Source organism: Ambystoma mexicanum, chromosome 1p, assembly GCF_040938575.1.
Source record: "Ambystoma mexicanum isolate Mex_15411 chromosome 1p, UKY_AmexF1_1, whole genome shotgun sequence".
Lineage (NCBI taxonomy): Eukaryota > Metazoa > Chordata > Amphibia > Caudata > Ambystomatidae > Ambystoma > Ambystoma mexicanum.
The window spans coordinates 774,320,026-774,347,572 of record NC_090921.1 but is presented as its reverse complement, the minus strand read 5'-3'; the positions used below and the strand labels follow the sequence as shown (position 1 = coordinate 774,347,572).

Genomic DNA, 27,547 nt, shown 5'->3' with positions numbered 1-27,547 from the left:
ATCAGATTGCGTGCGACCCATGTATTCCCTGCTGATGAATTCGCTCAGTTGTCCTACTCCAACAAAGAAATAGTCTATCCTGGTGTGCAGTTTGTGGGTGGACGAATAAAAGGGGTAGCCTTTGGTGCCTGGTTCAATTCCCTCCATACGTATGCTAAGACTAACTCAAGCAAAGCTGTGTTCAAGGCATAAGTGAGCTCCTCTGGGAGGCGGGGGGCTCAGAGGGGAGGGACAGGATCTGTCTAGCGTAATGTCTCATAGCAATTTAAGTCACCACCCCAAATAAGGAAGACGTCCCGCCTTGAAGCAATGCAGCTGCAAAATGTTTGAATGTGGGCAGGTATCATATGGTTAGGGTTTACAATGCATATCTACCTATGTCCCAGGTAGCCCCTCAAAATCAAGTATCGACCCTCCATGTCTCTGTCCAGTGAATGGTAGGCTTCCACTTAAATAGACTCCCATAGCAGTAGATGGATGTGATAGATTTTTGTGCAATTTTGATTAGCACATATTGTGCAGAACCACTCTTCCAAAGCGGGTGTCCTGGCCCGACAGTGTCTGAGCAGTAATGCTTTGAGAAAGTATGGAGTGAGGACCAAATTGCGGCATTGCAAATGTCCTGCACTAGTACACCTCTTTTTAGAGCCGAAGTAGTTGCCACTTGTGAGAAACCTAAAGGTGTCTCCCTATCTAGTCCCCAGGTATCTCATCTAGGTGGCCAGGACACGGCCATCGCTATTAGATCCAGTTCCTGGGGATGGACCAGTGAGGGAGGATCACCGGGATGGGGCGGTCCTTGGGGAGTGGGACACCGACGGGTGAGACGCAGTATCTCCCTTCTTTTTACACCTTTTCCCCATCCTACCACGTAGTACATTCAAAAACACTGCACGCCCTCCCGCCCCCGTTTCCAACACAAACACTTACACACAATACGTCCGACAATGGACTAACACACAAGCCGTTTACCCAACATGTGTCAATACCAAGGTCAGGCATGGTCAGGCAATTGAACAGAATCGCACACCCACGATGGCCCTTTCCCTTCCCCACAGGGATAAAAGGAGGAGCACAAAGGCACAGGACGAGCAAGGCAGACCGCAGAACGTGAACTCAGCACAGCGGTTTAAGAGTAGGAGAAAGACGGTGCATACCGAGGAGGGTGACAAGGAGTGAAGTGACCTTGCCCTTTCTGACCAAGGCCTGTGAATCCTCCACAGAAGGAATCAAAAGACTGCAAACAATAGCAAGCGAGTGGTGCAGCAGATGTGTATGGTAAACGAGACCCTACTCCGCTGATAACCAAGCTGGGGAGAGACTGGTCTCCGTGGTACCAACCTTGACTAGAAGGAGAAGAAAGCCAAGCGGTTCATCACAGCCGGTGTGTCAAGGGGAGAGTCAATAAGAAACCGAACTGTGCTGAACGAAAAGTAGCAAGCGGCTGATTGAACTCTGAAAGGCTTAAAGAGCTATTGATGTAAAAAGGGGAAAACCAGCAAAAGAGGTGTCTGACACCACGTGGGCGTTCACCCAGGAGAAACTGGGCGATTACCCGATTATTGAAACTACCAGAACCAGAAGGCATTGGGAAAGGAAAGAAGAGGGGTCAAAGTGGTCATACAGGGGTCTTGTAAAATCCTCTGTACAGTCGAAAGTCTTTGGGCAACAGATGAATTTGAAGCAAAGCAAAATTAATCCTGCTTGGTGAAATTAACGAATCAACAGTATGTTGACTAGGGTGAACCCTACCAAGGAATGTCCACACTGAATTGTTTGAAAAGACATTAAGACTCAGGAAAGTAAGAAAAGCCATAGTGAACCCGAAGGAAGGAGGCGGACGTCTTAAAGGGGTCCGAACCCGACCGAGGGAGATCCAGGGGTGAAAAGTAATCACCCAAAGTCCATTTGGAAAGAAACTTGTGTTTGTTGTTGAATACATCAGGCCCTCAAAGGCAAGCAACTCTTTATTGAAAAGAGACTTAACCATCGAAGAACCGATTGTTGAAAGCGGAACTGTTGGCTCGTGCTGAGATAGCTCGAGCGTGTGCTGTGCTCCAAAGTCCCACCTTGTCCTGGGCTGAAAACATGGGGAAGGGAGACCTCAATTATCACACCCTGACTTACTATTTTATGAACACTTATTTCTTTCTTAAAGAACATTATCCCACACTTCGTTTTGTATTTAGCGTAAGGATTTGCAATAGTTTTTTTCTTTTACAATAGGCCCTTTTTATTTGACAAGACGCCACTAGGACTGCCTTAATATTGTTTGATGGTCGAAAGCTTGCTTCCATCTTAGATTTAGGTTTAGATTAGGTGTTTTTCCACACTGCATTTCCAGTTTAATAAACACCCTTGAACTGTGATCACTTGTGTCTATCTTTACTGTTGCCACCATGAGTACCTTACACACTCCTCTGGTGGAATGGGCTCTTAGGTTCTCAGTAACATTCTTTCCAGCAATGGCGTAGCATTCCAAAATGCATAAAATAATCCATTGTGAGAGTGTTTGCTTGGTCACTGCTTAGCCTAATGTGTGACCAGTGTAGCCCATGAATAGTTGACCATCTTGTCTGATAGTTTTTACATTTCAAGAATGTCAGCTAGGAGCCCTTTTTGGGTAAAGCCTGTGTAGCCTCTCTTCATCTTTAGAAGGTTGAGGAGGGGGCTAGAAAGCTGGCAGTGTGATCTTCTGTGTCAAATGAAATTCAGACATCACCTTGGGAAGGAAGGAGGGACAACCCTTCAACTGTAGCTCCTCTTTGGAGAATACTGTGAAAGGTGGCTTGCTGGATAGAGCTTGTAGCTCAATAATGCCGCAAGCAGAAGTGACGGCCACTCAAAAGATGGTTTTCCAGGTTAAGAACCTGAATGGAGCAGGTCAAACGTCACAAAAAGTACTAAGTTCAAATCCCAGGACGGAACTAGAAAAGGGACCGGTGGTAATGTATTTGTCAGACCTTTCAATAATGTTATCACAATGGGCATCCTAAAGTAAGAGCCTTGTTCTGGCGTGCGTTTAAAAATAGATAACGCCGCCAAGTATCTCTTAATGGTAGCTACCTGCTGCCCCTGATGGGCTAGGTAAAGTAAATAAGACCGCACTGAAGGTGTATTGCAAAAGAAAATCTCGGGCGACTCATTACAAGTATGGCAGTTCAGGAAACAATTGGTGGTAATTCCTGCACCACCATACTAGGCGTATGGCCATGGATTACCAAAAAGGTTCCCCTATTATCACGTTATCCTTACAGGCCCAACCACAGGAGATCCTGTGAGAGTGAGACCTTGTTCGGAACGTGAAGGTCTGTCATCCGGCCTGAGAACTGTGACCCTTGAGGATCTGAGGGCCCACTGGAAGGACCTCATACGCAAGGAAAATGCAGGATGCCATGATGTCCACCAAACTCAAAGTCGAATGCCGGAAGATATTGGGCACTCTGAAATCTCATTAGCATCTGAAAGATATGCTGCGCCCTCAATTTGGGAGGCAAAGCCTTCACATAGAATGAACAGTCCATGAACACTCCAATAAATTGAAGCATTTGAGAAGGCGTCACTTGGGCCTTCTTGAAATTGAGGGAGAAGCCCAGTTTGTGGAGGGAGTGACAGGTGCTGTATAGATGTTCCACAGTGAACTTATTCCCCACTAGGCTCAAGCGTAGATTGGACAGACAAAAATGCAGATCCGAGGGAGCCAACAATTCTTTTGGCAAAGTCCTGGCCACAGCAAGAATTGAAGACGGTTTAAGCCACACTACTAAAGACTGTTAGTTGAAATGGAGAAGTGTCTCTTTCGTCGTATCCCGCTTGAGGAAGTCTGTGTGGTCCAATAGGTCAATTGGCTCCATGGAGCAGAACTTCAGAGTTTCTACAGTCTTGGCAATGATCTTTTGTAAAGACATAGGGACTTTCCCCATAGGCATGAAATCAAACTTCTCTAAGGTATCCAACAGACTGGTGCGCAATATAGTCAGACCCACATTCTGACTACAGAAGTAATTTCTCCACATCGCCAGAGTCAACAAGCCCTATGGCACTGGATCACCTTGTTAATTAGAGATTTGGCCTGTTTGGCAAGATGATGAGCTCTAGAAACCAGAACAAAATCCAAGAAGGTGTCAACTGAGAAGGTTGTAGGGGAACAGTCTCCACTAGTGAACCCGGAACTGAACCAGGAGGTGTGCAGATGCCGTCCAAAGCGATGCTTCTGCAGCATGACCAAGGGCAGTGGGACCTGGATCCATCATCAACCGAGGACTTTGTGAAAATGTACATCTTCTACCTAAATTCCTCCGACTGCCGCGAAACAGGGCATCTGGTTAAGAACTGTACCTTACATGGTGATTCTTTAGAAGTGTCCTCAATATACCTGGAGTGGGAGTGATGGCTTTTTTTGAAGGAGGAAGAAGTGAGCCACTTTAATGGATCGTTGGGTGAGTGGGAACTCTTGTGGTGCCTTTTCTTCTTTTACTCCTTTAAGTCGACATCCTAAGAATGAGGAGTTACTTTATTCAGTTTCATCAATTCTGGGCTTTGTTGGAGAAAGGTTCTAAAGATGGTAAATTTCCCATCCTTGTGGAGAGGGCTATAGTGTTTAGCATCCTTCTCCCCGAGGGCTTTAAAGTGCATGAATTGGCACACACTGCAATGAACGTGGTGCTCCTTATCCAAGGCAATAAAGACATAACTTGTGAGGATCTGACAGTCATCCATCACTCCCTTCGGTGGGATACTTCAGGAGAAGTTGGTCTTCCCCCAACTAACCCAGCACACTCAAGCTCGCCGGTTGCCTACATGACCATATATCTGGATTCCGAGCATCCAGAGGCACAGAAGCTCTCCTGAACACCTGTGAAGAACTGCTCGCGTCTCTTAACTAACTCACCCGGTGTTCTCATTGTACTTGAACTCTCCTCTGCTTTCGATACGGTCAACCACTCCAACCTCATAAAACTGCTCTATGATACCCTTGGTATCTCGGAGAGGGAACTGGACTGGCTGACCTCCTTCACTGACCGTCCCTCCCAGGTTATCCTGGGTTCTTACCCCTCTAACACATCTATCTCCACTTATCTAACCTTCTCCCTGGCTCTTTAACATTAATCTTGACCCGATTTGCTCACTTAATCCCCACTTTCTCCCCACACTTCCAATGTTATGCAGATGACACCCAACTCTTCTTCAAAATTACTTCTGAATTGCTTCCTACTTCCTCTACCATTCCTGACTGCCTATCTGCTATCCGGTCCTGGTGTGCCTCTAATGATCTCTGTCTCAATGCCAGCAAGACTGAGATCCTTCCTATTGTGACTCCTGCTCCTTTCCTCGCATCACTCTGGCCACCCTCTATGGGCTCTCCCATCTCTCCTTCCTCTGAAGTCAGAAAACGTTGGAGTCATCTTTGTCGCCTCTCTCCCTTTCCTTCCTCACATCCTGGACCTTGCCTCCTCAGAGGTATCCTCCCCTTTCCCCAGAAGCTCAATGTCTCTAGAGCTCTGGTAATCTCAAGGCTGGATTACTGCAACAGCCTCTTCCTTAATCTACCCTCTTCCTCTCTCCGCCCCTCCAGCTAATCCAGAATAGGGCTGTTAGGCCTCAAGCCCAGGAACTGTATCCCTCCAGCCCTAAAATCTCTCCACTGGCTCCCGATTGTTGCAAAGATCAAATTCAAATCCCTCTGCATTATCCATAAGGCTGTCTAGGGCTGGGGACCATGCTATCTACAACTTGCTCTCACCAAATACTCTCCAACCAGATCTCTCAGATCTTCCAGCTCCAACTCTGTGGGTCAAGCGCTTCTCCAAGCAGCGAGCGGGTGGCCGATCTCTTTCCTCGGCTGGCTCCCTCCTCTGGAACAGACTCACTTCCTTTCGGTCTTGAGCCGGATCTCCTCAAATGCTGCAAGCTCCTCAAGACTTTCCTCTTCTCCTCCTACTTCCCACTCTCCCTCCCGTGCTAAACCCCGCAGTCGCTGAGATTGGTGGCCTGGGTCATTGGAAGCCTGGGTCTGTGTCCTTCTGGGTCATTGGCTTCCGTCCAATCGCCTTCAGCCTCTGCCCTCCCCCTGCACTTGCCTTTGGACACCCAATGGCCTGTGCTGTCTCACAGGCTTGCATTTATTGTACTGGCAGGTGACCACTCTCCACCAAGTGGTCTCTGCAAGGCACTTACCTGTTGCCTTGCAACTGACTCTCTGGCACTTCAGTCTCTGTGAAAGCTCTAGCACTCCCCCACGTACCCTCCCCAGTCCCTTCTCTCTCTCTCTGCACTTGCACATTCCGAATGTTCAAGTGTTAGGGAGATTTATCATTATTGTGCTTCATCCCCCTCTCCTAGTGAGACCCCTAGCACTTTTTGCTGGACTTCTGGACCTCTTTCTTTTAATCCTCAATGAGTGGACCCTTTTCACACTCATTCATTCTTGTAGGCTCTGTCTTTTGGAACTCTATTCTTTGTAATCTACCTGTACTATGGAGCCTGTCTGCTCCATAGCTATTAAAAGGCCTCTGTGTTTTATTACTACAGCACACAGCTCCTTATGGGCAGTATTGCTGGGGACCTATAGGGTCCTCATTTAAGATTATGTTTCTACATCCTTAATTAACGACAGTTCTGATCGAGAGAAACTTAGTGTCTCTCCCAAAACCCTATTGACAGAGATTGGCACACCCCACATTCAGTGGCGTGCCAAAGGGATACTTCATATCACCTCTTCTCTCTGCTCCTGTGACTTTTTAGTCACATAGACAATCACATAGTTATGGCTTGTGGCAGTGGACGTGTTTTACCAGCTATTGTGTATTTTTTTAATATCACAGGCTATGCCCATAGCCTTGGTAGTGCACAATAGGGGCACCCAAGTACCAAAATCTTTTCGCCATTACTAGCGTGGTTGTTCTTTGTTAGCCCTTCCTCTACCATTGTGGGGTGTGTCTGGGTGTGGGTGTTTTGCTTTTAGTGAGAACCAGCAGGTATCCCTGCATAGACTCCAGAGTGTCTGAGCAGGCAGGAAGTGGGGGAGGAATCTTCCACCTCACTGCCCTTGGTCTGCCAGAGTGCATGAATAGGACCAGCTCCCACAGGGGGTCTCTGGCTGGACAGCCAAATGCCCCTTTCTGTAAAATGCTGAGAGAGATTGCAGAGGAGTGTGTGCCAGAACTGTATAAAAGGTGAGGCTTCTGGAGTGTAAAGCAAGTCGACCACAGGAAACATAAGTAACTGAAGACGAGGACCAGAAATGCCTGCAGACCCTTTGCAAGACCGTGAAGCGACCAATGCTGTCCTGACCCCACTTACATGACAGATGAGCTCCGAAGAGGACAACTTCTTCCCTTTGGCTGGTGGGAACAACCAGTCCCAAAACTAACTTTGAAACGAGCCATCGCCCAAGGTCCTAGTAGCTTCCAGAGCTGCAGAACCCCAATACCAGAAGGCCTACTGCCCATTTTGAGTGCATCATCGTGCAAAGGCTGAATCCGTTCACATCTGTGCTGAGCCAGTAAGGACACTCCAGAGATCCGATCCAACTGTCCCAGACCCCCTCACCAGAATTAGGGACGGCAGGAAGCGAAGACGATGAACCGGATGATCAGTGTCCTTTGTTGGTGCTGCTGAAAAGGCGCCAAAACCGCAGACTGAACCAAGAAGTTGCTGAAAGTCGTGCTAAAGGTCCCTCGAGACTGCTGCTGAGAGACACTGTCCATTGTCCTGCCTTTCGTCGCCAGAGTAAGGAATCTGGAGGTCGGGTCCAGAGCTGCCACGTTGCTGAGGAGCCAACACAAACTTTCTTCAAACCAAAGGTACTGTGGGGGCAAGGTATTGCTTACCTGATTCCAAGAAGTCGCTCCAGAGCTTTGGAGTGTACGTAGAGGTGTCCAGGGCAACCCCCTCTTACCTCAGACCCAAGCTGCTGCCTGTGTCCCCTTCTCAAGTCTGTTTTTAGGTCTCCTGTGTTACTTACTAACTTGCTGCTTCAATAACTTTAGACACTGGAAGAAATTGACAGCACCTCTTCGTTATTCGCTGTTTGTCAAGACTTCAAGCCCTCTCCGAAATTCCTTCAGCTAGGGTTGCGTTTTTGGACTTTAAAGACTAGGCAAAGAAACCGTCTCTAGAACTGGAACTAAGCTCATGTTGCACTAACCACTTCTTTTCCTCCCTTTAAATGACTTTTCTATAGGTGTTTGCAGAGTAAATGCATTACCGTATATGACCTGTTGAAAACCGCTTGAGTGCGCAATTACCGATAATACGATAACCTTGTCTTTTCCCTTTCTAACGTTGCTACAAATGTAACCGCGAACAAACACAAAAGTGAAAGTGCCCTTTGAAGGGAATAGCTTCTTACCTGTAACTCCATTTCTCCAGCATTGGTATCTTTCATGGATTCACATGCTTAGAATATTCCCCGTCGTCAGGCTGGGAATCCTCGGTAAGTTATATAGACATTTTCCATAGGAAAAATTGCGACACTTTTGTGTCCTATCTACGTGGTTTTGGGCCGCGCACGCCGGCGCCACTAGGACCTAGGGGTATATATAGCTCCGCCCCCGCGGCTCCCTCAGATTTCAGCCCCCAAAGGAGTATGGGGGGGATCTCTGGTTTGCATGCTCAGGGGAGGCCGGCGGGCGCATGTGAATCCATGAAAGATACCAATGCTGGAGAAATGGAGTTACAGGTAAGAAACTATTCCCTTCTCCAGCATTGGATCTTTCATGGATTCACATGCTTAGAATAGATTGTATAGCAGCATCCCCCAACATTGGAGGCGTGTATGCAAACCAACATCACAACAGCACCGTGCCCACTTACTATGGCAGCACATTACATTATAGCATGTTAACTGTAAAAGACAACACTTTAAAGCATAGTTGCCGAAGGATGCAACCCCACTTGGGGCTTACCTTATTGGAACAGGTGACGTAGTACTGCCCGCCCCATCTGTGTATCTTCAGCATGTTGCTGTGCGAGACAGTAATGTCGGGTAAACGTATGTGGTACCGACCAGAAAGCCGCCTGGCAGATATCCCCCAGCGGAATTCCAGACCACAAAACCGTCAACGACGATGTAGATCTCGTCGAATGGGCCCTTGGAAGCTTTTCTAGCGGCTTTCCGGCCTTGGAATGACAATAAGAAATGGCCGAAGACACCCATCTGGATGGTCCCTGTTTTGAAATCGCTTTACCCCTAGCCGCAGGACCATAAGCCACGAAGAGTCGTCTCGTGTCTCTGAAGCTTTGAGTGCGATGGAGATAACATTTCAAAGCTCTTTTCACGTCCAATGTATGGAGAGTCTTCTCTGCCACTGAAGACAGTGTTGGAAAGAATGTAGGCAACAGTATAGTTGCTTGTTTATGGAACATGGAAGGTACTTTAGGTATGAAATGCGGGTTAGTGGCCAGCACGACTTTATTACTGAAAAACCTCAAGTACGGAGGGTCGATCACTAGAGCTTGTATTTCCGACAGGCGACGAGCAGAAGTAATGGCCACCAGGAAAGCCAATTTCCAAGACAAACATTTTAATGATGTCGATGACATTGGTTCAAAAGGGGTTTCATCAGGGCCGCCAGGATCAGGTTCAGACTCCAGATCGGAGGAAACTTCTTCTTGGGAGGAAAGGTTCGAAACAACCCTTAAGGAAGTGTTTAACTAGGCGGTCACTAAACAGTGGAGTGGAATGTCTCTTCCGAGTAAATCTCGAGATGGCAGCTAGATGCACCTTATTAGATGAAACAGATAACCCGTTATTTGCCAGGAGCAACAAGTATGGTAGTAGTTGTTCCGGTGTGATCGCCCGCGGGACCAGACCTGGTTGACCTGCGCACCACATGTTTAACCTTTTCCATTTGTATGTGTATGAAGTGTTCGTGGAAGGTGCCCTTGTGGCCTACAAAATACGACGGCAATCCGCTGGAATTGCTAACGCGCCAAACTCGGCGAAATCAGGAGCCAGGCCGTCAGACTGAGGTTGTCCAGGTCATGATGCCAAACGGTCCCTTTCTCCTGAGACAGAAGGTTGGGGATCTTCTGGAACCTCATTGGTTCTGCCGCCGAGAGGTGAAGTAGCTCGGAGAACCACACTTGTCTGGCCCAATACGGGGCCACCAGGATCACCCAACAAGGATATCTGTGGATCCATTGCAGAGTCCGACGGATGAGAGGGAATGGGGGGGGGGAGGCATACAGAAACTTGCCCGCCACGGGAAGGAGAACGCGTCCCCTAGCGAGTCTTGTTGTGGCCACCTACTCGCGTATTGGGAGCATTTCTTGTTGTCTCTCGTCGCAAAGAGATCGAGGGCCGGATGACCCCATTCCGCGAAGACACGGTGCAGTTGCTGATCGTTCAGACAATTCATCTCTGTGCTGAGAGCGTTTGCTTGCACATTTTTTACTCCTGGTAAGTGGAACGCCAACAGATGTATGTCGTGTTGTAGGGCCCAATGCCAGATCTCCTGGGCTTCCGTCGACAGCCTCCTGGAGCGAGTTCCTCCCTGCCTCCGTAGATGAAACATGGTTGTCGTGTTGTCCGTCATGATTCTCACCACTGAGCCCATTATCTGTGGCAGAAAGGATTTTAGGGCCCAACGCACCGCCCTCAACTCTAGCAGGTTGATGTGGAGGGAGGACTCTTCCGATAACCAAAGACCCTGAACCTCTAAGGAGTCCAGATGAGCTCCCCACCCAGTTAAAGAAGCATCCGTAACCACTGTCTTCTGGAACGCAGGCTCCAGTAAGGGCATTCCCTTTGTTAGGTGTATGGAGATTCTCCACCATTGAAGCGCCTGCACGAGCTGGCCGTTGATGGTCAACTTGTCCGACCAGCGTCCTCGACTCTGTGCCCATCGATCTGCCAAGAATTCCTGAAGAGGCGACAGTTGTCTATCAAGGGTATGCAGGACGACATGGTCCCCAGCAGGGACATGTACCTTCGTACTGACACTCTGGTGTCGACCTCCCATTCCGATGCCTTTTGTTGCAGTCTGTGAATCCTTTCGAGGGATGACTTCACCAGTCCCGACTGTGTGTGGAACTCTGCCCCCAAAAAGACCAAGGTCCTTGAAGGCTTTAACGAGGACTTGTCGAAGTTCACTGCGAAGCCCAAATGTTGCAGGAGGGACAGGGTGGCATCTAGGCTTTCTTGTGCCCTTTCTGGAGACAGTCCCCTCACTAGCCAATCGTCCAAATAAGGGTACACATGGTGACCTTCCTTTCTTAACAAGGCTGCGATTGGAGCCAGACATTTGGTGAACGTCCTGGGGGACGATTTTAGGCCGAACGGGAGGACCTTGAACTGATAGTGGGTTCGTCCGACGAACCGCAGAAATCTTTTGTGCCGTCGACGCATCGGGATATGGAAGTATGCGTCCTGAAGGTCTAGCGACGACAAATAATCTCCGGGTTGTATCGATCGGATCACCTCCTGAAGCGTCAGCATTTTGAATTTTAAATTCTTGAGCAGTTTGTTGAGCGCTCGTAGATCCAGAATGGGACGCCATTTTCCATTTGGTTTCTTGACGACAAAGTACCGGGAGTACACTACCTGTCCTTTTTCTGCTACCGGAGCCAGTTCTATAGCCCCTTTCTGCAGCATAAGCGCCACCTCCTGCAGTAGTATTTGAAGGTGGGGCTGGGCCGAGAACACCGGTGGAATGTGTGGTGGCTTGCCCTTGAACTGTATAGAGTGGCCCAGATGAATCGTGTCCAAAACCCATCGGTCTGTTATGCGCTCCCACTCGTCGATGCGACGAGACACTCTACTCCCCAGGACGCCCCGAAGCATGTCATTGTTGGTTCTTGGTTTATCTTTCGTCGACGAAGGATAGGCACCCCGCCGTCTGGAGGTTTGGTCATCTCTGCATCTACGAGAAGATTTTGCCGCACGCCTGTAGCCTTGGGATGAGTAGGAGGGTCTGCTGAAACCTCGGACTCTAGATGACCCAAACCGGGAGTTACCAGAGGACCATCTGAAAGGACAAAAGGAACGAAAATTCCTACCACTCTGGAGGGCTCCGAGTGACCGTGCCGTGTCAGTATCCTCTTTTATGCCCTTCAAGGCCTGATCAACTTTTTCACTGAACAGTTGCTCCCCTTCACGCGGCATATCCAAGACTTTATATTGCACCTTCGGTCTGAACGTAGTGCACTTGAGCCAGGCTTGTCAACGTAGAACTACGCCATTATTGATTTGCTTAAAACCGGACTCGGCTAGGTCGACAGCAATTTTTATAGCATGGTTGGAGGCCTCCTCGCTTTCCCGCACTAGCAACATTGCAGACTTTCTATGTTCCTCGGGCAAATGGTCCAAGATAGGAGCCAGTCGGTGCCACATTTCCCTGTCATACCTAGACATAATCGCCAAGGAGTTGGCTGCTTTAACTGTAGTCGCGCCGACGGACAGCACCTTCTTGCCGAAAGCGTCCTGTCTCCTGGCCTCGTTGTCTGGAGCGGTCGTGCATTTATGTTGAGACCTGGCCTTTCTCGCCGCCGCCGCCGATACCACTGACTCCGGCGAAGGTTGAGACGTCAGGCACTTGGGAGTCGATTCCAGAGCCTTGAACTTCTTCTCCAAATGACCTTTCACTGCCGGTTCAGAGAACGGGTGCCGCATGGACTTCAGGCCCTCTTGCCACACATGATCCAAAATCGGGATGGCGAATATGGATTTCTTGCCCATATGATCAAAAAGAAACCAATCCTTTTTCTCCTCTTCAGGGACTAGGCCAAACTCCGAACACGCCTTACTCATCATGGCATGGAATGCACCCACGTCGTCAGGTGGCGATGGCTGTGTCAGGCTTCTCGGAGGTTCCATCTCCGCTTCAGAGTCCCAAGTTGGGTCCCTTGAGGGGGATAGTGAGATGTCTGAACCTGATCCCTCACGATCAGAGTCCTGTAGTTCTCCTTCTTCTTGCAGGGTAGGGCAATCTTCCGGCGCGTGGGAAACGGCCGTAATCCTGGTCGCCGAGCGAGGAGCCGGGCCCGGCTCGTCGACGAATGGCGTAGACTGTATCCGTGTCGGGGCCCCAGGCTGGGGTATTTGTGTGTCCAAACGCTGTAATAGTTTCTGTAGCATATTTAGCACCTCCAAGGACAGAACCGCCTGGGGGTTCAGTAATGACTAGGTAGTAGGGATGGAACCCACACCCAAGAGCGCCATTGCGCTGGTCGGCTGCAGACCCAGATCGGTTGAGCGCGCGACCGTGTCCGGTTGCCATCCCATCGACGGGACCACCGTCGACGATATGTTTCCTACCGCAGTCTGACATGTGGGAGGAGCCGCCGATGACGCAGGCGTCGACAAGCGGGTCGTCGGCGAAGCCAGTGGAGCAGGGCCTTGAGGTGTCCCCGCCGCTTTTGGGGCCGACTTGCTGGCTGCGGCCTCTCGACTCAAGGTAGACTTATGACGGTCTCCTGAGGAGGATTTAGATGGTTCTTTTCTCTCCTTTTTAGATGAGGAGGAAGAAGACAGCGCCTTGTGTGAAGAGGAGGAGGCCTTCGAATGTTTCTCCGAGGGTCGTTTTTCAGCCGACTCCGAGGTTCGTTTTTCGGCAGCACGTGCCTTCTTCGTCGGGGGTTCTGACTTACTTTTTGAGGCCATGGAGCCCACCTCCGATGCCGGGTACGCACCCGCTCCGTCATTGAGCCAATCAACCAGGCGTCTTTTTCGATCTTTGAGGGTTTTCTGGGAGAAACCCTGACAGGTTTCACAAGTGTCCGCCGTGTGGTGAGGATGAAGGCAGTAAATGCAGTCTATATGACCACCCTCCTCGTACACCTTCTTAAGGCCGCACGTAGCACACAGACGAAACAACGCCTTTCCAGACATTCTCTTGAGAAGAACAAACAGTCGCAGAAGTAGAAAGAACAACCTTACCAAATAGCAGATACGTGAGGTAATCCCACCACTTTGGAAGACGGATGAAATCGGAGGGAGCCGCGGGGGCGGAGCTATATATACCCCTACGTCCTAGTGACGCCGGCGTGCGCAGCCCAAAACGACGTAGATAGGACACAAAAGTGTCGGAATTTTTCCTATGGAAAATGTCTATATAACTTACCAAGGATTCCCAGCCTGACGACGGGGAATATTCTAAGCATGTGAATCTATGAAAGATCCAATGCTGGAGAAGTGTATTATCTAGTATTCCGAAGTGTTCTACCGTAAACGTATTTAAAGTAATGCTGGTGTAAATATGAAAGATTACCTTCTCTCCCTCCTTCAGAATTGGTTGGGAACGCCTGCATACGCAGGCGGGCCGGAAAAGCTGGCTGAAAAAGATAGCTGTCACTGTAAGAGTTTTAGAATGGGAAGGGTATACGTCACGCATGCGTCCCTCCGTGTGCCCGGGTCCAACCTTACCCTCACATCGCCAACGGTCCACACCCAGTTCCTGCGGTTCTGCCAAAGCAGAATTTAAGTACATGTGTACTGTAGGGGATGCCTGGGTGGGTGTTGTGAAGGACGGAGAGCCTGGACTAAGAGAACCTGAATCACCATATGATATGATATACCATAGGTTATTTATAACACGCTTAATACCCAGTGGTTTTTTAGCGCTGCCTTGGCTCTAGTAGAATGAGCCCGAAGTCTCTGCAAAGTCACAAGCCCTTTCAAGTCGTAAGCCTTGGAGATTCAGGAGACAACCCATCTGGCAATAGAAGCCTTTGCTGCTTTATTGCCAGGAGAAGGACCACCGTAGGTAACAAAGAGCTGATATGCTTTTCTAAATGGTTTGGTCCTTTCAAGGTAGAATTTTAAAGTTATTACTACATCTAGATTATGCAATTTCTCTTCTGCCGCAGACGCGTGTGGTCTAGGGAAGACATATTTCCTGGTTTAAGTGAAAATTGGAAACCACCTTAGGTAGAAAGGAGGGGACCGTACGCGAGACAACTTTGTCTTTATGGAACACAATATATGGTTCCATAGAAGAAAGAGCTTGGAGCTCCCCAATTCTTCTAGCCGAAGTAATGGCCGCTAAGAAGGGCGATTTCCAAGTTAGGAACTCCAAATCGCATTAAGCCATAGGCTCAAATGGGTTTTGCATTAGGGCTGCTAAAACCACGTTGAGTTCCCACTGAGGTGGGGGTTCACAAATAGGGGGATGTAAACGTAAAAAGTCCTCGAATTGCATTTTAATGGCCTCTTGGAAAGAGAAAAAAGACTTGTGTTCTCTATTCAGGTAAGCAACGATAGCTGATGAATAATGTTTGCACGTGTCTACCTTGACGATGGTAGAAACAAGATAAGACATGAAGGACATGACATTATCAATGGAGGCCTTTAGAAGGTTAAGGTTTTGTTCTAAGGCCCAGTGACAGAAACATAACCATTTACTACGATATTGCTTCTTAGTGGAAGCTTTCCTGGAGGCCGACATAATAGCAATGCTTTGTTCTGACAAATGCAAGTGGGAGAAGGCTAGCTTTTCAGGAACCACGCCTTCAAGTTGAGCAATTGAGGGGAGGGGTGAAGAACATGCTCCTTCTGTTGAGTCAAAAGATCTCTCGAAAGTGGAAGATCTAAGGGGGAATTCCCTGCTAACTCCAGAAGATCTGGAAACCAAAAATGGCGAGGCCAGAACGGGGCTATTATATTCATTGTCAGGTTGTGTGACATTTTGAATTTCAGCAACATTTTGTGAATAAATGGAAGAGGGGGTAAGGCATAAAGTGTTAGCTTCGACCAGTCCAGATGCAGAGCATCTCCTATGGATCGAGGACCCTGACCTTGCCTTGATGCAAACTGCGGACAAAGTGCGTTGTGTTGGTTGGCAAAGAGTTCTACTGATGGATGAAAAAAGCTAGTGTCGTCACAAAGCACCAAACTGACAGTGCAGAAAAAATAAACTCTGGTCGTGGGGCAATGCTTGCTCTATATATATATATATATATATATATATATATATATATATATATATATATATATATATATATATATATATATATATATATATATATATATATATATATATACACATTGCATCTGCCACCATAGGTTTACAACAGCCTTGAGCGGCGCTGGTGTGGGGCAGCATGGCACTGCTGGTGGCTGAAAATGTTTCTGAAGACCACTGGCAATGGGAAGATATATCCAAAATGAGGAATCTGCAGGGGGATTAATCCATTAGAAAGCCTAGTTTACTTCTACCTCCTTTCAGCCTAATGCTATTCTTGAGAAGTGACAACAACTGTTAAGATGTCTCTTACAATGCTGCTTGCTCCCCAATGCATACAACTGGATATCGGGTTGTGTTTTTTGTTTTCTAAATTTGTTGCTCATATCTTGGCAGCATCCACTGTTTTGGAACCTGCTAGGAACCAGTGTAAAATGTAAATAATTTGCTTGTGTTTAGCTCCTCTCTAGTAATGTGCAAATGAATGTAAGACAAGTGCTGATAGCTACATGGGTAAAGCACTGGTCTCAGACTTGAGAGCAAAGTGCACATCGCAAGTTAAAATCCTGTGACAGGGCTTATTTAGACTTCAGTGTCTGGCATTAACTGTTATATAGAAAAAACATTATTATTATCTTCAGTTGCCCTTAAGAATAGAAGGAGGAGTAGAAAGGGTCAACATACAGAAAGTTCAGTTTGAAGTAAAAACTGGTAAAGTGGCAGTGAGCAACATTTGATGATTGACAGCGTTGCACAGTGATATGTAACTTAAGTGAATTTATATTTGTACTATGGTTGATCTTTCTCTTGAATTGAGCCTACACACCATTTGTATATATGGATGGCATTTATTAAATGCAAACATAGCGAGGAAGCAGCAGAGCACTGTTGAAAGGTAAATACGACGCTTAGAATAGCGACATGGTCATGGTAGTCTCCTAGGAGCACTTGCAGGCATGGTGAAGTTTAGGCTCCTTAAAGGTCCGTGGTACAGCCGGGTCATTAATTATTACCTGAACATTAACGTTGTTCTTAAAATTCAATAGTAAAAGTGAAGTGTAGCACATATATTGTTTTGATTGTTGCTACAGAAAGCTGCAGTGATGAGGAGTTTATATGTCATTATTTTGGATGTCATAGAATTTAATTATTTGTAGCATACATACAGTTCTGCTTGGTGTTGCTGAGGTTAAGTCTCAAGTTGTCCAGGTGCTCCAGAATCTGTTCAAGGGTCAGCTGGGCTAATTTACTGCTTGAACTACGCAAGCTAAGAAATAGAGCAAATGAGACAGTCAATCCAATTTCACATTATTTCCATAATAAATGTTTCTCTAACAGTAAAGTTCCATGAACAAAACACTTAATGACAAACATTTTACAAAATAAAATACATAGAAGTAACCTAAAAAATAATGGAACATCAATAATGAACAGAGACTAGCAATCTGTCAAAATTAGATGACTAATGCTAGTCAGGAAAACGTATGGAACTTTGAATGATACTGGAACACAAATCTGCGCTTCATGCTATGCCAAACCGAGAAGAAGAAGAAAGGTTTACGTACCCTTGTATAGCTTTGTACTGATGGGTATAAAAGTTCTGGTATCCCAGTCTGTCAGCTAAGAAACCAGAACCCTTTTCAAACACTAACTGAGCAGTGATGGGACACTGACGATCCAGGATGCAGCACATGCTTTTAAGTAATGGTGCTGTGGCCTAGTGTATGAATGTTGTTGCCCACCTTGGTAAGGTGTTTCGTTTGCATACCTCCCAAAACAGCTGGACTACGCATACTCTGTTACTGTGGGGCGGCGGACTGGCGATAGAGATTCTATAGACGAAAGAAAGCATCCATCAGAAGAATAAGTGTCTTATCACGGTAATGTGCTTTCTGATGGACATGGTGGATATGGTATTCCTCACACTGGTTCCTCAGGTCTTAAATATCCACGCAAAGACTGGATTGTGCAATTTTTCCCGGCCATTCGAGGGTTCTGTGCTGGCTGTCATTCTATCATTGATGCGTTTTAGACTTTCGAAGTGATGGCCCAGTACATAAGGAATAAGTTACCCACTTGTAACTCTTGTTCTCCAGCACTGGCATCTTTCATAGATTCACACACTGTTTGAATATTCCCTGTCAGGTTGGGAATCCTTGGTAACATTAAAGCAGTTTCATTTAAATTTGAAAAATTCCAGTCCCTTTAGTGTTCTCTTAAATACCTTTTGGATCATCTTGCCCCAAATCCATTAGTGTCCCTTAGTTCCTGCCCCTGGAGGCCATCTTCAGATTAAGATAGCACATGTGAAAGTGGCGAGATAAGCCAAGAAGAGCCACGTGTGAGTTAGGCGGGGGGTGGGCAGGGCTTGCATGTGAATCTATGAAAGATACTGATGCTGGAGAATAGGAGATAAGGGTAAGTAAAGTATACTTTCTCCAGCATTGGATCTTTTATAGATTCACATGCTGTTTGAATAAATTATAAAGCAGTATATGCACACAATGCAAATTAGCAGAGGAAAAAGCCTCACCTTCAAGAAAAGCAAATCTTATGCAAACAGATGTTGAACAGTCTGGCCAACCCTGGACTCCTCTGTGGAATCCCTGTCAACGCAGTAGAACCATCTGAAGGTGTGGACAGACCTCTACATAGCCGCCGAGCAGATATCCAACAGCGTGCCACCGGAGAGGAAGGCTGTGGTGGAAGAAACCTCACTTGTGGAGTGCGCTCTAGGCCAACCAGAAAGCAACCTATCAGTGTGCAACGTCAGTAGGAGATGCAAGCAGATAGCCAAAGGAAGATGGAGAACTTATACAGCCCTTTGCCCAAAGCAGGGGCGCCAAAATCCACAAACAAATGAGAAGACCTGCAGAACTGTTTGGCACAAGCAACATACTACATAAAGACCTGAATGACGTCTAAGGATTGCAGCAAGCGTTCTGCCCGAGTAGAAGGAGAGTTAAAAAAAAGTCTGGTAGGATCAAAGGTTCCTTAAGATGGAATGACAAAGGCACTTTGGGCATTAAAGTGTGAAAGTGGGGTTCGTCCGTAACATGACCTTGGATTATGGAACACACAAGGTATGTTGGCTTGCAAGATAAAACCTGGATCTCACCCATTTCTACTGGCATAGGAGATGGTGACCAAGATGCAGTCTTCCAGGAAAGAAACTCTTATGCTCACCTTGTGCAGGGGCTCAAAGAGAGGACCTATTTGTTTGGAAAGAGCAAAGTTCAACTTCCACAAAGGGGCTGGTGCAAGCACAGGCAAGAAGGCTCAGAAGAGACCCCTCAGGAATTGCTTAATAAGGTGAGGAGACCATAACGAAGGCTTGGAAGATGTGCAAGTAAACCTGGAAATCTCAGCTAGATGAACTTTAATAGAGGAATGTGCGAGACCACTGCGGGCCAAAGACAGAATGTATGGTAAAATACCCTGAGGCAGGAATCGTATCAACATGACTGGTAGCACACCAAATCCGGAAACGCTTTGATTCGTGATGATAACAAGAGACTGTGGAAGGCGGAACGTGTTTGAATTCTAGGGAAGGAGGAGCTAGGCCGTAAGACAGAGACCCGGGTCGGGATGAAGGACCATACCCTTGTCCTTGGAGAGGAGATTTTATTTATTTCTTTATTGAACATTTGTTAGGCGCCTATACAACACAATGGTGTTTACAGGTGCCACATAGCAAGAGGTATTGAGGGGGGAATAATGGGAGCAATTAACAACGGCAAAAACAGTAAATAAACAATCGTGGAGGGGCGGAGGCGGTAGCAAGGTATGGGTAAGTGCTGGTAGGGGCCCGGGAGGGAAGTGACAAGTGAGGAGGCCACAGACTAAGTGCTATGGTGGAGGAATCCCAAGGGTGAGATGCACAGCCACCAGGCAGAGGGCCCGCAAGGGCAGTGCAGAGGGGAGGTAAACGGGGGATACAGTGCTAGTGTCGACTGGGTAGAGGGCCTGATAACCTGTGAGATTCAGGAAGGACCAGGACGTAGAGACTCAGGAGTGCCGAGAACCAGAATTGTCTCGGTCAGACTGGAGCCAACAGAATAAGTTTGCACAATCTTGTCTGAAAGTTTAAAAGAACCTGATTATAAGTGGAAAAGGAGGGAATTCTTAGAGAAACCTTTTCATCCACAGAAACATAAAGGCATCGCCCAGGCTTCTGGGTTGGGGGAAACTGCTGGCAAATGCAGTGCATTTTCCGTGTTGGCAAAGAGGTCTATCTCCAGAACATCCCATGTCTGAAAGAGGTGTAGGAGTTGGTCGTGGAGGACTTCCTATTCGTGACAGGAACGCAATTTCCTGCTGAGGGAGTCAGTCACTGAATTATGGATGCCCAGAAGATGAAAGGAGTACAGGAATATTCTGTGTGCCAGTGCCCATTTCCAGAAGGACTGTGCTTCCGCTGAGAGGAGGGATGACCTTGTGCCGCCTTGCTTCCATATATACAAAAGATGGTGGTTGTTTTGGTGTGATGTGTGGCCTGGGGAACAGAAGCATTGCTGACCAACCAGTAGTCGAGATATGGGTTCAAGTAGAAACGTGTTCGATGGAGGTGATCCCTCTCCTGGAGCTAGGCATTTTGTGAAAATCCTTGGAGCTGACTTGAGGCAGCGGGGTAAGGCTTTAAACTGATAATGTAGGGCTACCACTGTAAACCGAAGAAACTTCAAGTGGCGACGATGGATAGGGACGCGTCTTTCAAGTCCAGCAATGAAAAGAAATCTTGTTGAAGTTGGCCGAGGATGTGTCTGGAATCTCGATTTGTTCAGTAGACTAAGATCTAGTATTGGTCTCCAACCGCCTGATTCTTTTTCCTACAAGGAAATACCTAGAGTAAATGCTCTGGGCATGAGGGACGTGGTTTATGGCACCCATGAAGAGGAGCGCATGGACTTTGCATCAAAGCGTTATAAGAGGTTTTCCCACCTTTGTGGTTAATGGAATGTTGGGCGCCTGTGGTGATGTTTGTCCACTCAATGAGGAAATGGAAAGACGTCCTACCACTGGGGCGTGGAAGTAGAGGGTGGTCTCCAAGACTGGGCATTTCATCTGTAGCTGTCTCTGTATGTAGATGTGTTAGCTATATACAAGTGCAATTGATAATTTGTTCTGTAGTCTCTGGTCGTTCTGGAAAACCAGGATATCCAAGAACAAAAGGACTGCCAGCATTGTTGCAGGGTACCCAAAGACTGGGCAGAGTCCGTTTTGATGGCCTGGAGGGTATCAACTTCCTTCCCGAAGAGATCCTAGCCATCAGCAGACATGTCCGCAATCTTTGCTTGTGTTTCCGGTCAGAAGTTGGTAGTCATTAGCCATTCCTGATGGTGCAGAACCACTCCTTTCCCCCATCTGTCGAAAACCGGTGCAAGTGAGGTCCACTGCAACTCAGATGGCAAGGTCGGAAGCATCCACAACTTCACGAATGAGCTTGAAAGTCTCCTCCTCTTTGTTGTTATGCAAGCTATCTAGAATGGAACCCAGCTTGTAGCATAATTTTATATCGAGCAATACAAAATTGCAATTAGTTAGCCACCTTAATGGTAGTACCCACCGTACATACAACATGCTTTCCAAAAGCGTCTAATTGCCTTCCTTCCTTGCCTGCTGGTACAGCACATGGAAAAGGGAGGTTGGCTGAGAGACCACAAAACCCTGACTGGGCTGGGTTCTCAGGCACATGGGAGCCCTATCTGGAGCCCTGAATTTTATTTTCAAACCTGCCCTCCTTTGAAGGAGATGTAAAAGGGTTCTTCAATGTTAGGAGGACATCCTCTCAAATGTTGTTGTAACCGTTTCCCATGTTTGTTACCTTCTTTCCTCTGTTTCGTAGGGAGTAAATCGAGTATTTTGCTCGCCTTGAGCATAATAGAAAGGAATGTCCCAATTTCATCAGGTAGGGAATTCAGGTGGGTCATCTCGATAAAAGGATTGTCACGTTCACCATCCGCCGGAATGAGGTAGTCGTACTCATCCATGGAAGTATGAGTTGAAACCCCATCCAGAGAAGCATCGTTCTCAGACTCAGTCTCCAAGAGTTCTTCAGGGAGACAAGGGGCCAACAGAGACGCAGCTGTGGTGTCTAGGTGGAGCAGGTAGATCCTATGGAGTGGCTGGGATCATCGGTATCCTGTACTGCAATTCCGCCACTAGAGTCTGCTGTGCAGACAAAATGTCCAGTGACCGAGAGTGTGCTTCTGGCTGACTGGGAGCAAGTATTGGTTGAGGGGCAGCAGACACACGAGCGGGCTGCATGATCGGAAGTGGCTGTGCTGGTGGAAACAGCAAAAGGGCTTCCTCCTTGTAGTCTGAGCACACACCTTCCGGGCCTTCCGAGGAGTGTAATTACTTCAGTGATAGGCTCCTTTCTATCGTGGCCGAATGAAATGTTTTTCTTCCCTCGAGAGATTGGATACACAAGCAGCAAATCGCCAGAGGCTGAAAAAAAAAAAAAAAAAACATTTGCACCCCCGGTGAACATCGGGGTGCGAATGGCTTTCACCCCCTACGGTGAGGGCACAGACACGGCTAGTAATGGTCCATAGTCCAAGATGAGTGTTAGGCAGAATCCAGTGCAGTTCCCTTAGGGAGCACTACAACAGATTAGGACTACAGGTGAGAGCAATAAATCCCCTTTGGTATCAGTCTGTACCACAAAGATTTAGTTGGTAGCTGTGGCTGAGCAGTCAGGCTTATCTCAAGAGGGAGATGAGCAGTATTCAGTGTTTAGGCTCACTAGAGTATTGAACAAGGAAACACTGACCAAAGCTTTGCATTTAAAAAAAAGTATATATATATTTATTTTATACACTTCTAATAAAACATATGTATCACAGTCATCAAGCAAGTTAAATTAAGTCAAAGGACAAATATACACACTCCCAAGTTGAATTGTAGACCAAGTGAACCAGAGTGAAAACTGAGCAAAACGGCACAGTGACAACTACACACAAGGGATTCTCTAACAATTCCTCACAAGGGAGGGAAAATACAAGTTATCTAGAAATAGTTTCTTATACACCCTAGCAACACTTCCCATCAGTTTGTGGACCAGTTCAGCAAGACAGTGCATCAGTATAGGCAAAATGGCATTTCACAATGTTTAAGAATGGGAAGGAAAGGGTAGTTAAAAGAAATGGGTGCACCAACACAGTTATCAGTGAGAACCAATCTAAAGAAAGCAGATCTAACAAATGTGACCGAAAAGTAGGACTGTGCCAGAGTCAGTGGTACAGGGCAAGGGCCCAGGAGCAAAATGTTCTCGTAGCTGCAGTCAAGTCTTTGGTTAACGAATTTGAAAAGGTGGTTGCATAAGTTGAAAAGACAATGTTAAGAGAGGGGGGGCGGCCAACCCAACAGGTAGGTAAATGATTTAAAACACCTTTAGTGCTACCGCGAAGAAAGGGCGGCCTGGCGGAACAATGTACCTTTAAATGAAGAAGTGGCTCCTGAGGTGGCGGTTGTTCCTGGTAGTTCCTGCAGTTTGGATGATCCAGCAGAGGAAGAGAGGCTCTCGTCGTGGAGGAAGGTTCGAGTTACTGCACTACCCAGGGATGAAACCAGCCGTGGTGCTGCCCGACAAATAAAAGTTACGCTCCTTTAAATCGCAGTCCTGGTGGACTGGTGCCTGGCTATTCAGCCTCCGAGTACAGGGTATGGGAGATTCGACCAAGGCAGGTCCGGGAAGGCGATTGGCAAACTGGTTGGCCCCACCAGCTCAAGGAAAGAAGGCTCTTGCAGGTGAAGATCTTCTCTCGTAGTGTGAAGAAAAGTGGTGAGACGCTGCAGCAGGGCTTCACCGGTGGTTCAGCCGTTGCAGATGTCTTTGGCTTCTCTCCTCTTCGGCTTCTTAGTTCCAGTGGCAACGTCTTGCTCTTCCAGTCCTCAGGACCATGCTTTTATGCAAAAAGATCCACATTCATACAGCCTAGCTGTCACTCACACAGTGGAGTGGTCATCTTGGCGGGAGACCCTCCAGCCTATCAGAATGGAGTGCGACACAGGTTGCTGAGGCAACCCTGTCCAGGGGTCCTACTCCCCCTCCCACACAATGGACCCACCCCAGACTCTGTGGCGCCGAAAGGAGGGCTTCTCGGTAGAAGCCCGCCAAAAGGACGAACAAAGGATCCCCGACCTGGGTTAGATGTTTAGAGAAAGACACGAGAAAGAAGTTATATTAAAGTTCTGGCAAATAAAACCTACCGGAGCAAAGTTAATATTAAAATGCACCACCGGTGTGTTAGAGGCTGTCAGAAAAAGTGGTAGCCTCGAACAATGGGAAAATCCCATAGGAAAATATTTGCGGTCGAATATTTATGGTAGTAACCACTGCCACCAGCCAGAAACTTTTGAGAGAGGGACTGTAGGGTACCCTCTCGAAAATGAACATAGGGGAAAAACTATTAACCCCTCCCAGTACCTCCATAGTAAGATGGGTTGTACTGGTTTAGTTCATAGGATTTGACTAGTGAAGTCAATGGGGACTTTACATACCCTGGGAAACAGTAGTCAGTCCCAGGGTATGGAGTCTATGTTTGGGGGTCGCTACGAACCCCTGTGTCACTGCACTGAGGGTGCTGTGTAACACATGTGAATAAAGATGGTTCCTATGGGGTTGAGAAAGATCCCATAGTCATTAAACACAAAAATAGCCTAGAACACACATAGCAAAAATGTCTAAGAGTGGGGCAAAGAATCTCACTCGTAGCAGGTAAAAAGAAACAAACCCTTTAAATCCAGCAAAGCTGCTGGGGGACTCTTTAGGTAAGGGAAATTAGCCATAAAATGAGAATTCTCCCTAACACTGAGGCCCTTGTGTACCGGCCATGTCCACCCCACACCTAGGGGGTGAAAGCCATAATGGAGACATCAGATTCTTAGACAAGATTTAACTGGATTCTCACAAGGGAAATGAGTGCCAGAGACTTACTAAACCAAATCTGCTCTTGTCATTTTTTAAATCAAAACGCAATGAAGTAGACACAAAAGCCAAGGCATAAATTAGTTTTGAAAAATTGATTAGCTGAGTTTGCTAATCAAAATGTACTTTATTAGCTAACAAACTGATTTGATTAGCAATTTTGTGCTGAAATTTTTAATGGCACAAGACGTTATTTATACCCAAGACTAAAACGAGCAACCAAACAGCATTATATAGAAATACTGTCATTATGCATCAAATTACATTTTTAGGAATGGATTTGAAGGACTGTTGGTTTGTAATTATTTGAAAAAGAAAACTTTCTTGCCTAGCACTCCCACACAGGCCTTTGGCACTTTTAAGAGTAGAGATGATCTGGGCTGCACTCTCACGGTTAGCTCCTTTGAACTTGCAGTGAGCAAAGCAAAGAGCATGTAGAGAGCCCAGAAGGCTTGAGAGGAAGGCAGGATGAGCTGTGCTTCCATTGAATACGGCAAATTAAATGGCTAGTTCTGCTACACAAGTGTCAATTTAATTAGCAAACCTACAGAATTGCATAGCAAATTGCTATACAACACTGCTTATTTAATGACTTGAAAGCACATACTCATTTTCTAAACGAAGGACAAAGTGGACAGGAGTTTTATTTGCTAATGAACAGAGCTTTGTCAGCAAACTATTTTGCCAATGTTTGTTCAATAGCACCAAGTTTTAAAGATTTTTAAAACACATTAATGTATCAATGTGTAATGATTTCCTGTGTGTTGATTCATAAACCCCCAAACTACACAAACTCACGCACCCTTGGTTCTCGGAAGAACTAGCCACTCTCCACCGAGCTAAGAGATCCTGTAAACACCTCTACTGAAAAACACCTCCCATACCAACCACTTAAACCTCGCCCCAGTGGCCAAAATGTTTAAAAAAAAAAAACTGTCTTTTTGCACAAAGCCAACTCCTACAACACTAGAATATCTAACACCAACGTTTCACCATTCTAAGAGAGCTAGAGAACCCGGCTAGTCCAACACGATTGCCCGGTCTGACAAAGTTTGGTGTACAACCATTCAGAATGCTGTTGCCAACCTAATTAATCTACTTCGAAGCAAAACCAATGCCAATAAAATCCAACTCGTCTCCAAAGCACCTGACGCCATTTCCCCCATCATCCCGTCCCCCCACTAACAAAAAACTTTTCTCCTTCTCCCAAGTCTCTGTGGATCAAGTTCTTAAAACTATCTCATCTCTCAAACCCTCTAAATGCAAGGGTGAATAGCCCGCCACACATTGTAAAAACGTGCGCACCTACCCTATTGTCAAGAATCAGGGATCTGGCCTTAACAATAGCATAACTAATAAAACTGAAAGAACCAAGAATACTGTATTGAGCCGTTACGGCTCCTTAAAAAATCCCCAACATCTTTTTTTTTAACTTTTCCGCATCAGGTTTTTGTCACAGGAATCACCTGAATGCTAGAACGCTGGCGGTTACCCTGGAAACGCTGGCGTCCCCTCCACGCACACTGTCACGTGGGGAGAGCTGGCCGGATCATGCGACTCTGGACATTTGTTTGTTTGTTTGTTTGTATAGCGCTCTTGACCCAGGGGTATATGTGCGCTTTGAACATCAGGTTACAGGCAACAGTAGAGAACAATAGTACAGCAGTAATGAGGCAAAAGTAAAGGTTGTCAAGCAGGCAGTTAGTGCATAGATGATAATAGGCAAAACATAATAAGAAACATTTGTACATTAGGTATGCATAGATTTAAGCCTCTTTCAGCTTGGCCGCAGCGCTTCTGATTAGTTTCACGATAGCTACGCTTGTGTCGTGTTCCGATTCTTCTACTCTTTGACCTCTGCCTCGTCCCTGGATTGCATCGTCCCTGGATTGCCTCTGGAATTGCCTTGCCTGATACCTGTGGTACTGTGTCCATTACGTTTTTGACCCCTCTTTTCGCTTCACGGACACCGCTTGTTTTTCCGATTTCAACTCACCTCTGTCCGCCTTGTTGCCGACTCGGATTTGCACATTGACAAGATTTTGCCTACGTTTGGTCCAAGGATTGCCTGCAAGTTACCAACCTCGTTCTGTGTACTGGACTCCCTTTCCACACGGATTAGAGACTGCCTGCTTAGGACCATCTATGCGTCCGCGGTCCGTCGGGTCCGGTGGCCAACTAGGACTAGAGACTCGTGTCAGCTCAGGATTAGGCGTCCTTGTTTCATCGGTTTAGGTTACTAGACTACTGTCGGAAACCTGTGGAATCATAATAGACTGCCGGACATTCTTTCAACATCGGAGCTCCCGATTGTCATCCCAGCATTGCATCCTCTGGTGCCGGTAAGACTTTCTCTGGGGTGTTCTGGTTTTCTATTTTTCTTTTTTGGAAACATATTAATTCCGTCTGTGTATTCTGTTATAGATCTGAAACCCTAATCTCAGAGACCCGAAGCTTCTGAAGTGTATGGTCAGAAGCCCCTTGCATGTCCATACAGGTCAGTTCTTTATAAATGGCTCACATATCGTGTCTGCATACCACACGCCTCTGACGACTGTTCTTTTTCATTACAGTTACTGTCTGCTCCTGCTGGTCCTATTATTGAGGGTCCTGATCTGGCGGTCCAACCTGCTTTGGTGTTCGTTTGGTGTCCTTCTTTGCGATAATAGACTCCTTTGGTTGTGTTTTATATCACCCAGGGGGGTACATT

At 46.9% G+C, this 27,547-nt stretch overlaps 1 protein-coding gene across 2 annotated transcripts in view; it reads right to left on the bottom strand.

Moving 5' to 3' along the window:
• Positions 1 to 27,547, bottom strand: part of INTS3 (integrator complex subunit 3) — a 1,800,341-nt gene that overhangs the window by 324,569 nt on the left and 1,448,225 nt on the right. For both annotated transcript variants that reach the window (XM_069651244.1, XM_069651252.1), the window contains exon 27: positions 17,072 to 17,172. In XM_069651244.1, the coding sequence (XP_069507345.1) occupies positions 17,072 to 17,172 (101 nt within the window). The remainder of the gene's footprint in view (positions 1 to 17,071; positions 17,173 to 27,547) is intronic.